This window comes from Dermacentor albipictus, chromosome 6 (genome assembly GCF_038994185.2).
Source record: "Dermacentor albipictus isolate Rhodes 1998 colony chromosome 6, USDA_Dalb.pri_finalv2, whole genome shotgun sequence".
In the NCBI taxonomy this organism is placed as follows: domain Eukaryota; kingdom Metazoa; phylum Arthropoda; class Arachnida; order Ixodida; family Ixodidae; genus Dermacentor; species Dermacentor albipictus.
Genome location: NC_091826.1, coordinates 34,138,573 through 34,150,611, shown reverse-complemented (window position 1 = coordinate 34,150,611; position 12,039 = coordinate 34,138,573). Strand labels below are relative to the sequence as shown.

At 50.5% G+C, this 12,039-nt stretch overlaps 1 protein-coding gene across 1 annotated transcript; it reads left to right on the top strand.

Annotated features, from left to right (window-relative positions):
- The first annotated feature begins 9,366 nt into the window (after positions 1-9,366).
- Positions 9,367-10,985, top strand: LOC139046843 (iripin-2-like). Its single transcript, XM_070520755.1, has one exon. The coding sequence runs from the start codon at positions 9,590-9,592 to the stop codon at positions 10,796-10,798; it is 1,209 nt and encodes a 402-aa protein (XP_070376856.1). The 5' UTR covers positions 9,367-9,589; the 3' UTR covers positions 10,799-10,985.
- The last annotated feature ends 1,054 nt before the right edge of the window (positions 10,986-12,039 follow it).

The following is a 12,039-nucleotide window of genomic DNA, read 5'->3' as shown; positions in this document are numbered from 1 at the left end:
CATGCTGGAGTATCTTATGCAGCAGTCGCTACATCTTTCTCGGAATCCGATGACCTGCACCCAGAAACAAATCTCTCTACAGCTGAGGCCTGTGGACTATTATCGGCTGTGAAGCAAATGAGAAAATTCAAACTTCGCAAAGCAATTTAAACTTGTTCACAATTCACTAGTGCAGCTAAACCATGACAAGGATTGAAATGACAAAGACTTGACAACTTGCACAAGAAACTGTGCCTTAATAAACAAAGCAGTATAGCAATGAGAAAAAATAGTAGACTAATAACAAAATATAAAACAGCTATTTAAACACAATTCAGCTAATATGCCGCTAAGAACTGCAGAACAGCAATATATGTATTTATATATACACACTGAATGCATGCACCCTCCAGACACTAGCGACAGATTGATTGATTGAAAACTTCATTATTCCACCGAGCTGGGGTGCCCGCCTCTTGGCCTACACCCAGGTAGGGGGGGCTAAGCAGTCCCCGCGCGTTGAGGACGGTGAGTGTTCACGGCCTCAACGGCAAGACTGATTGCTCGACGCTGTTCGTCATCAGCCTCGATCTGGAGAAAGGCCTCCCAGGCTTCTCTACTGTCAATCTTTTCCTTGGCCCCTGGGGAGCCAGCACACTCCCATTTTACGTGGTCTAGCGTACCTTTCTCCTTACAAATTTAGCAGAGGGCGTCGTTATAGTCTCTCGTCTGAGTTTAGATCCAATATGGTGATGTAAAATTGTTTCCCTGGAGGCGCCGCCAAATGCGAGCGTCCTCCACAGAGGGACACATGCGGAGGTGAAAAGATTCTTACGGCCTTTTAATGATCTACGATTCCCCTGTACGTGATAATGTTATCTTTGATCCCTGGAACTGGCTGCTCAAGAGTTGCCCGGTGGTACAGTGCTCGGTCGAGCTCGTGAGTGGCTTCGTTACCTCGGACTTCTTCATCTTTGCTACAAGGTATTAAAATGTATGAGATAGCTACGTTTCAAGCCTGGTGCGCAGCTAGAACAACTCTGTCTGAACTGAGCAGAACCGCGAGCGGTTAGGCATAAAGTAATCAGTTGTTCCGGACTGCTTTGCGTTGTCGTCGCTTCCAAAGTCCGGGGAAAAAGGCAGCATACTCAGACTCGCGGCTGCTCGATCCATCGATAAAAATCAGCCGCAGATGCAGCGGAATCGCGAGATCTGCGATCTCTTGAAGCGCGCGTGCCGCTTCCAGAGGCGGCCAGATCGCGCAACTAGGAGCCACGATGCTAGGAACCATAGCGAAACCACAGAAGACTGGATGGATGGATGGAAGGTAGGAGGGTCTCCATGGGTCCCCTTTGAAACGGTGTGATGGCAGTTGCCACCATGCTCAGCTTTTTATCTTTGCTTAACTGTGTTGTAAGTTATAAAAATTCACCAATTTCTTAAAACCTGCGCGTTCAAAAGTTACCGCCTGGTGGGGAAAAATAGAACTGCTTAGAAAACAAAAATCTAGTTTTCCTCCTTCACGTCCGATGGCGCAGTGTGTCTGTGAACGGGCGCGCAAGATCTGTTGGTCATGAATTTATAAATATCGTAAATCAAGATGTATCACTTGTGTTTGCCATGGCTTCAGTGTTATTTAATAACTAATGCATTAATAAACTAAAATAACTTTTACAGCGTGAAATAAACGACGAAAGAGCTTTTTCTTCCCCCTCACCTCAGTTCGATAGTCAGTCCGGCATTGATGATGTCCAGCGACTGCTGACGGATGCCCAGCTCAGCTGACCAGAGATGACTTAGCCGCTCGTACGTGCTCGTACTTGCTGTGAGTGCTGTGCGCGTATTCGTTTGCTTTGGCAACAGTTACTGCTTTCACTGTAAGACTGACCGTAAGAAACTTCGGAACCGTCCGAATTGGCGGGGCGTTGAGAAACGACCGAAGCAGACGATCTCGGATCAAACGACGAGACGTCCATGTTGGGGCATCACAACGCTTGTGCGGCTCTGCGCTCTACGCCAGGGTTTTTTCGACTCCCAAAAGATGACAGGTAAGCGACATTCTGTACAGCACGCGTTTCATTTCCGTTATTCGAGCGTTTCCGCGTAGCCGCGGAAACTGCAGACGAACTCAGCTCAGTTTCTTTTTGCGACTCTTGCTTGATGGAAGCTTCGTTTACCGTACAGTTCGTTTGATGTGTTCAAAGCAAGGAGTGAAACTAAGGTTTGTGTTTGGTTTCCTGTCGCTGGTAAAGTCCCTCGATAATTCGACAGTGCCGCCACACTTTGAAACTCTGCCGCCGCCGCGCGACCTCCTCGACTCCTCCTCAGCCCTTGCGCGGGAAACGGATTCGCGCCTGTTTTTTTCTGCGCGACGATTGGTCTCCCTGCCGTTGCCGTAGGAAACGCGCGGATCCCGCGTTTTTGCTTGTGTTTTTCTTTTTTCGTTGGCGCCATTTTTCTCGGCCCTGCGCAGCGAACGTTGCACGCTGTGTTTCCTGCGGCGTAGTGCTAGCGGTATGCTGTGCTGTAGCGCATGCGACTGCAGCGAGAAGCCTGAAGCCGGTAATGCAGTCTTTTTTATGATACCGCGAGAAAAGCGCGACGGCTTGCGCAGGAAGCAGTGGCTGCATAACATTGGCCGAAACAACTCTGTTCCTTAAGAGTACAGCGTTGTTTGCGAGATAAGGCTCCTTTCTTATCGCCCGTATCGAAGCATCCCCCAACGCTGCATTTTTCAAAATTCTTCCGGCCAGCTCATCAGCGTTTTTGCTGCGACAGTTCGTGTACGTTGCATGAAAAAATGGGTTTGTCCTCAGTATACTAAATATTCTGCCGGTACTCGATCACCTCGTGCGTCGTCAGCTGTTATTCAGTCGGAAATACAGCACTGCATGTTCTGTTTTCCACTGTGAACAATTGTGTGCGAAGATGCAGTCTCGGCCACACTTATCGTGATTGTTAAGATACCGTTGCCTGTTTTACTGAAAGTCGAAATAGTGGCTTGAGGAGAAGCTCCCTTTCCAGCTTACTTCGATGCGTGCGCCAGTGACTTAGATACAATGAATGTAGGCCCTGAAAAAGTTAATGGCAAGCAAGTATGCCCGCGGTATTGCGGTTCAGCGCGCTAGCTAGTTCACGTTGCGTTTTTTTTTTCAGTCCTTGAATTTGCTTTCAATTGGGCTGCCTCGCTCGCCTGAGCGGGTGACGATTATTATTTGGTTTTCTCACGGATACAGTCAAGGTGCAGGAGATGTTCACATGATCGCGCACGCTTGGTCGCACTGAATTTGTGCAACCGTCCTGTTTAGTTTGGAGACCACAGCGCAAAAGATACTTTCACATTGAGGAGACAAACGCATGGAAGGACGATGCGCTCGCGACTAATTCATTATATTAAGGTACGCTGAATATAATACCTGCGGTGCACTTGCGCTCACATGCAAGACAAAAAAAATAAAGAGCCGTACACAGAGGCATGGGCCACAAGCAACACTAGATCAGGTGCACAAAGTAAAGCATCCCATCATGTGGCAGAAAAAAAAAAAGTCTGTTGTATAGAACTCGCCTCGAAGCTCCTTTTACATCAATATGCCCCACTCGTACGGCTTTAAGAAGGAACCAACCTCCTCATGAACGTTACCCTCAGCATTCTCGATGCTGCTATCGCCACTTTTCAAAATTCACTGCACCAACTGAGGCGCGAAATTGGCCTAAAATCATGCGCCTCCAGCGAATGCTGCGGCCTGTCCGCGGAAGCCAAGGAGAAAAAGCGTGCCGTGCGCAGCCGGTGGGCGAGGGGGATCGAGGAGGAGAGCGCCGAGGAGAAGAGGGCGTCGCTACTTTCAAATTATCAAGATGTTTTAGTCGCTGGTAGTAGGTGTGATGTCATAACTTCATTTGGCATCCGCCCATTGGGAGGCCCGGGCCTGGGGCCGCCTATATAGATGGCCACTGGGAGCTGCTGCTCCCGTGCGGCCTCCATGGCTCGCTGGACGGCCCAGAGTTGGTCCTGGAGCTGAGCAGCGCGGCCGACCACCGCGCCCGTAGATTTTCCGGGGAGACTGCCATTTTATTTTGATATATATTTCACTTCCTCACGACATGTGTAGAAGGGTGGCTCTAACAGACTTTCATAGCTCGCACATATCGCTCTCGTATATAGCGGGGTAGAAAGTTTTTAGTTGCACTGGACTCGTATGAGTTTCTGTTTGTAATCGCCTCCAAGTAACGGACTCAGCTCTGTTTAGTTGAGTGTGAGGCGGTGGTAATACTCGCCTCCGATTCTGATAGAATTTGGTAATATCGCCAAATCTTGTTAATCCATCCTTTTCTCTCCAGATCTCCTCCTCCGCGTTCTCCTGACCGATGGAAGTCACTCTAGTGCAAGAAGTCGCCATTCTTTTCACTTGGTGTAGAAAGGAGTAGCTCCGCCAACCTATACGAAGCCATTTTTTATAGCTGCAGTGTAGCTTGAAATCTACACTTTCTACGCTGCGGTTTCGATGAGTGTAGGCAGCAGACTACAAATAAGCAGGCTGGCGTTGCAAACGCGTGGCGCCATTTTGTCTGACCGTCGGCGCTGATATATCGACGGCGAATACCAGCGAATATTCGCTGCAAGTACGGTAGCGAAGTGCTGCCGTGAGGTTAATTGCACCAGCAGCACCAGCACCACCACCACCAGATTTGCACCAGCAGCGAAGCAGAATATAGCAGATTGCTGCATTTTAGCAGTGTTTGTCTGGTTCAGCTCTGCGCCACCAGGCGGCTGCACTGCACCGGTCGCTCATGTTTACGGCCCCGCCCATCCGGCAATCCGCCATAGCCACCGCCGTTTGCCGGAAAAGCGGACAAGCTAAAAGTATCTAAATTGGCGCTGATTGTAGGCCTAACCATGGCCGGGCTAGATAGAGGGCGAGACGCGGCCGAGGTCACAGGTTAAGGTGAGCTAATCTTCCAAAAAAGTTCAATGTATCTTACTCACGGATGGTGCGGGCTGTTTCAGACTCCACGCTGTATTATACCCATTGAGAAGCAAGCCTTCGTGCACTGCGCGTTCGTGATGTATTTCGCTAGAGGTCTATATTTATTGATGAAGGGAAGATCGTACGTTGACGTTCCATTTCAGTCAAGGTCATATGCGCAGCCATTAAATGCGAAGTCAGGCGAAGTGCAGAGTCAGGCGCGTTTAGTCTGCTGATGCAGAAGACGACGCGCCGTCTGCTCTGATTGGCTACAGCCCAGCCAGCCAAGTACACCACGCAGCGTCATAGCCTCTGCCCGACACCACACTCGTCTAGACTAGCCTGCACGAAGTGTAGGTAAAAACATTAGCCCTAGTGTTCCTGTATATGCTATATATACAAGGTCACTAGCCGCTGGCAGCGGTCAGCGCTAGTACGTGGAGGCCGGTGAAGCGAAGAAAGGGCCGTCGGTGGAGATGCGGGCAGAGTGCGAAAGGAGGGTAGCGTGACGCCACCGCTGTCTTTGATTTGTTTGCGATTTACTGTTTTACGCCGTGCACCGCCAGGAGAGACAATAGAGACTTTTAGCGTGTCCGGTATTCAGGCAAGCGCGGGCGGTTTTCCGGTTTAGCGGGGGCGTCAAGGTGAGCGGCCAGATTGGTGGCGCCAGCTGGTGGCGCAGAGCTCAACCGCACAAACACAGAGCTAATTACTGTATTCTGCTTAGCTGCTGGCGTAAATTTTCGACAGTGGCGTAATCGTGCTCACAATTACGCCGCTGCCAAAAATTTGCACGAGTGGCCAAGCAGGATATGGTGAGTTACTGCAGTTTTAGCTATGCGTTTGTCTGGTTGAGCTCTACAACACCAGGTGGCTTCACCGCTCACGTTTACGCCCCGACCATCCGGTAATCCGCCCAAACCGCTCCCGTTTACCGGAATAGCCTACAAGCTAAAAGTCTCTATGAGAGGATTTTAGTGCGTCCAGTATTCCGGCAAGCGTGGGTGATTTGCCGGATGAGCGGGGGCATAAACGTGAGCGGCCAGATTGGTGGCGCCAGCTGGTGGTGCAAAGCTGAACCACACAAACACCGAGTCAATTACTATATTCTGCTTAGCTGCTGGAGTAAATTTTCGACAGCGGCGTAATCGTGTTCACAATTACGCCGCTACGGTAGGTTTGCACCAGCAGCGAAGCAGAGTATAGCAGATTGCTGCATTTTTAGCAGTGTTTGTCTGGTTGGGCTCTGCGCCACCAGGCGGCTGCACTGCTCCGGTCGCTCATGTTTACGGCCCCGCCCATCCGGCAATCCGCCATAGCCACCGCCGTTTGCCGGAAAAGCGGACAAGCTAAAGGTCTCTAAATTGGCGCTGATTGTAGGCCTAACCACGGCCGGGCTAGATAAGGGCGAGACGCGGCCGTGGCCTGGCGTAATTGCGACATGATTTGACACGGCTCGCGTGAGGTATTGACCCTTGACGCGGCGATCCCCCGTGGACGCTGCTATGCTTGATCACGTGGTAACGCATCCATTGTTTGCCTCTACTACATTCGTTGCCTCCGTGTTTACAATAGGTGTGTATTACGCCTGTGCGGCTTAGCAAATCTATGTTTCGGGAAATATCGTAGACGATGACTGGGTGGACGACACTAAGCTTTCGCCACAGGTTCAGAGAACATGCAAAAGCGCTTTGGAAGCGGATTGAGCTATGTCCAAACGGTGCGAGCAGCGTATATGGTACTTGTTTTATTATCGAGACAAAATATGTATTCCAAGTTGTTCAAACCTTCCTCTCCTGAATTGAATCAGGATTAGTGTGTTTTGCTCTTCGTTCTTTATTTGGGAAGTATTTTGGTGGTGGTGGTGATAAACTTTATTGAAAGGGGGAAGGGTAAAGAGGGACGTGGCTGAGGGTTAGGGCTCAAGTAAGGCCCTGGGCCTGCTTGGCCTTTTCCGCCCAGTCCACCAGTTCAAGTTGTCGGTCGACGTCCCCGGAACTGAGCCAGGCTGTCCAGTCAGTCTCGCTGCTGACGGGGGATGAGAGAACGGGAGCGAGGTGCATTCCCACATTATGTGTGTGAGTGTTCCTGTTTCTGAACAGAGCCTACGTTTGTCGCTTTCCCTGCCCCCTGTGATTTTGTTAATGTATTTTGGGTGTGGGTATGTGTTTGTCTGAAGTCGCCGAAACGCGACCGCTTGCGTTTTGTCGAGTTGCTTGGCCGGTGGTGGGAGCGCGCGACGCCTCAAGCGATACCGATGGGCTATTTCATAATAAGTCTCGCAGGGTTCCTCGTGTCTCTCCTCCTCATTCATTTTGAAGCGGCGGCTTGTCGCGTTTCTTACTCAGTAAATTTCCTTAATGCGGTCACTATCTTGATTATATCTGCCTAATCGATCGCGGGTGTGCACAGCTCCGATATATTTGTTCGTGGTGCGCGGAAGGCTTGAAACGTAGCCGTTTTGTGCATTGTAACACTTTGTAGCAAATAACGCTAGTAACTCGCTTACTCTTGTGGACCTTCGCGAAACATTCAGCTTCGACCATTCGTGCGCTATCGGTGTGGTCCGTCATTTATTTTGCGTATATGGTGCGCATGTATTCAAGTGCGCGCCCATTCGCTTATTGACACGTTGGCGATAGAGTGGGCGTAAGTTTCCGGGCCAGTTGGGGTATATGTGTGTAGATAAGGTGCGTGAAACTTGCTATGACAGGAAGCGGCGCTACTCGTTCTGTTAGTGTTTAACAAGCCGTACTCACTCATGGGATAAGAAGAGAGGGATAAGAAAAGAGCAGATTGGGTGAGGGAACAAACGCGAGTTAATGACATCTTAGTTGAAATCAAGAAAAAGAAATGGGCATGGGCAGGGCATGTAATGAGGAGGGAAGATAACCGATGGTAATTAAGGGTTACGGACTGGATCCCAAGGGAAGGGAAGCGTAGCAGGGGGCGGCAGAAAGTTAGGTGGGCGGATGAGATTAAGAAGTTTGCAGGGACGGCATGGCCACAATTAGTACATGACCGGGGTTGTTGGAGAAGTATGGAAGAGGCCTTTGCCCTGCAGTGGGCGTAACCAGGCTGATGATGATGATGACTCACTCATGCCGACGTCCCGGGGCTGAAGCCCTTTATTTGAACGCTAGCGTTACAACGCCGGCGGATGAGCAAATTTCTGCATCTCGAAGAAAGCCGTACAGATCGAAGTTCCGGTAACACGTGCGGGCAGGTGCAGCAGCGGTCCGCGAAATTGGCTACGCGGATTCATACCTTTCCTTGATATGCCAGTCGCTATTTTTCGCAGCCAACCACTGCACACGTCTCCAATCCACATGATTCAATCCGGCGCGATTGGAGCACACTGCGTTATCGAAAACTCAGTGCCATTTCCGACAGCTGATCGCGCAGAAGCAAGGTGGAAGCGGTAGTGCTTTCGTATTCGTGCGCTGGTCGCTGAGGCGACGTGCGGCGCGCCGCCGAAAGCGCCATCTCGTTTCTCTAGAACAAACTGCTCCGCGAAAAGGGTCCAATACGGAGTTCCCACCTCCTGGTGTTGAAGCGCTGCCCTCCCCCTCCTGCCCCCCGTGTGAAGGTAGCTGAAGTTTCCTACCAAACCAGAGTGCGGAAACTCCGTGTACCTACCTCCATTGGGAATTTGAAATGGCCCGCGGTGGCATCGACGGTGTCGCTTCGATCGCTATCGGTTGCCGAGCGTCCTACTCAATTCAAATCAGAAAAAAAAACAAAGCGACGCAATTGTGGCGTCACTGATGACGTGTCCAATAGGTGGGAGAGAGTTGGGTATGCACGCTCGGAAGCTGCCCTTGCCCAAAATATCATATGCCAAAAACGCCCATGTACCTTACATTCAGGCGCCCATTTGAGGACTCAAATGTTCAATACAATCCGGAACCTTTTACGACAGTGTCCTGCGTAGCCACAGGCTCCCTTTGGGATGTTAGTCACTCAATAAATAAATGAATAAATAAATAAATAAGAACCCCGGGCACAAATTCGGTACGTCCAGTCGTGGCATCCGAACAGCCGAAAGATTTTTGCGGGCGCTAGCAGTTGCTAGTCGAACACTGACAACACAATTAATGGAGAAGGCAATAGTCGCGCTTTTTTTTTTTACGAAGCCCGACACTTTATAGCACTAGTTTAAATTTGTCTCAATCGCAATACCCCCCCATTTTTCACCGTGTGCGATGCAAACCTTGAGAGATTTGTTTTTTTAAAATATAATTTACAACTCGCTGCATTGAAATAACATGTGGATTGAAGTGTACTCGACCAAGTATTCGTGCTGTCGTGACTTCGAAACACGTGCTCTCCAATTGCGCCAGGCAACGACATTGCGCGGTTAATTCGTGGGAAACACTCAGTTCGATACCTCGACCGTGCAGAAAGTAATCAGTGTTTTTTTTTTTTTTGACGGTGCTATGAATGAACAACTATCCGTAAAAACCCGAGGACCCCGGACAAGGCGATAACGGAAATCACGGGGCGTCCCGCATGCTCACTCGTGGAGTGTCCTCAAGCGATGTTTGTCACGGGCAGTGATAAGGAAACAATGTGAAAGTCCGCGCTTGCTTATAAGCGTTCGCCGGTGAAGCACCTCGCATCGCTCGAAAGCACAGGCGCTTTCAATGATGGCTTCAGTCGTTGCCGCAGTCCTGCTGTGCGGAGCATTCCTAGCTCCAAGCTGCGCACAAGATGCCGAACTTCGGCACGCTCGGGCCAACAACGGTTTCGGCGTTGCGCTCTTCAAGGAACTCTGTTCGAAGACGGCGGACCAGAACGTTTTCTTTTCGCCCGCGAGCGTCAGCATCGCCTTGGGAATGCTGTACGCCGGAGCTGGGGGCGAGACCCTCGAGGAGTTGTCTTCCGTTCTGGGACTCTCGGACGCCGGGCCGGTCGACAGGGACGTCGTGCTAACGGCGTACAAGTCGCTCCTCGAGACCAAGCCCGCAAACGCCACGCTGGACATAGCCAGCACGGTCCTCATCCAGAAGGACTTCGAGATCCTGGACCAGTACAGAAGTGACGTGGTCAAGTACTTCCAAGCAGAGGTGAGGTCGGTGGACTTCATTCGGGACGGCTCCAGAGCGACGGCCGAAATTAACGAATGGGTGAAAGAGAAGACCGGGGGAAAGATCCCGAAGCTCCTGGACGAGGCTCTGCCGATGAACACCGCCGCGTTTCTCATCAACGCCGTCTACTTCAACGGGACGTGGGCGACCAAGTTCCGAGCGCGGGACACCAAGCCGCTACCTTTCTACAACCACGGTCGAGACGCGGTGAAAGTGGCCACCATGTCGATTCGTCGGCGATTCGGGTACGCCGTGGTGGACGAACTGGAGGCGAGGGCCTTGGAAGTCCCCTACGCGGGAGACAGGTTCAGCATGGTCATCGTGCTTCCGAAGAGCAGGACCGGGCTGCCGGCGGTCGAAGCCCGCCTGACAGCCGGCCTGGTGGACAGGATCGCGAACCACCTGACGCGGGGCGACGTCCAGCTGTGGCTGCCCAAGTTCGAGCTGCGTACCGACTACGACCTCGTGAAGCCGCTCCGACGGCTGGGGCTCGAAAGCGCCTTTGGCGACGGTGCGGACTTCTCGGGCATCAGCGGCAGGAACGACCTGGCGGTGTCCGACGTCAAGCACAAGGCCACGGTGGAAGTTGGCGAGGAAGGCACTGTGGCTGCTGCCGTCACGTCGGTCCGTGTGAGGTGGAAGACGACAAGCGTTCGACGTGTGCCTCCCGTTGCGTTCCGCGTCGAGCACCCGTTCGCGTTCTTCATTTGGGACAAAGTGAGCATGCAGGCGCTTTTCATGGGGGCGGTTAGGAGTCTCAACTGATCCGTCGTTACGTTTACGTGTAACGAAGTGCCTCAAACGTTCCCCAAGAGTGTGTGAGCAATTTGCAAAGTGGAGTTATTGCATGGTAATTGTACCGCGAGGCTCTTCGCTTCGACGTCGTCGCGCGAATTCCATGTGTTGCTCTGGGACTTAACAATAAACCATTTTCTGCGGGCAGAGAATTGGGTTCGCGTCTTTTATCATTAAGGTTATGTAACCTGAACTCAACCGGACGTAACGAAGGACAAGTGCAGGTTGGCAGCTGCCGTCTGAAGGGGCACAACAAACTCCACTTGTTTTTTCTGCTCTTGTTCGTTTCATTTATTGAGCTTCAAATGCATACGCAATTAGCGTCAGTCAGGTTTTGGCCAATCCACTTTTATGGCCATGCGCCAAGGATTGAGGTCATTGTCATCATCATCGCCTGCAACGGTGGAAAAGAGAGGCCAGTTGCTATCGCCGTACGGAATAATGGTGGCGCATAACCACACTGGGGGATTGGCCATGAATGAGAAAGTTAAAAGACAGGCATGAAAACGAGAACACACACAAAAAAGATGGAAATAGTTATTCTATATAAAAAATGTAGTGTGCAGGAAGAAGTGAAAAAAATAAGTCTTGTTTATTTATATCCTCAATCAACACTTGTGTGTACAGCTTCACCGCCCACATAAGCAGGCAGATATCTCACATGCGCGAGTCGATTACCCTAATTTCTGAAAAGGATACAGCCGTTTACCGCGTTCGTCAATGCCACTCGATCAGAACATGGCTAGTGAAGGTATCTAAAATAGTACTGCTACAATCTCACAAGAGATCGAAGCAGGATAAACACGTACGTATTTTACGGAGTTTTTAAAGGTGGCCTGTTGCAGGTAACATAGTGCTAGTCCTTGAGCTGGGTTTTTCATAGAGTCGGACATTACATGCACGAGAAATCGAAACACATATTCAACTAATTAGAAACGTTCACTGATTAACATAATAGATGATTACCTTGCATATTGCAATTTAGGACTTGTAGCCACTTGGAATGAACTTCCAAAATGACACCACTCTGGAGGTATGCGACATCAGATGCCGTAAAAAATGCAACGTTCCATTTACTGAAAATGCTCTTTTATGCATTGAGGCACAGAAGTAACTGAAACGACGATGTGTTTTGTCTCCCACTTTGCGAAAAGATCTAGAAACAGGTGTTATTCTGGAGATTCATTTCAAATGGATACGTGCAAACTAAC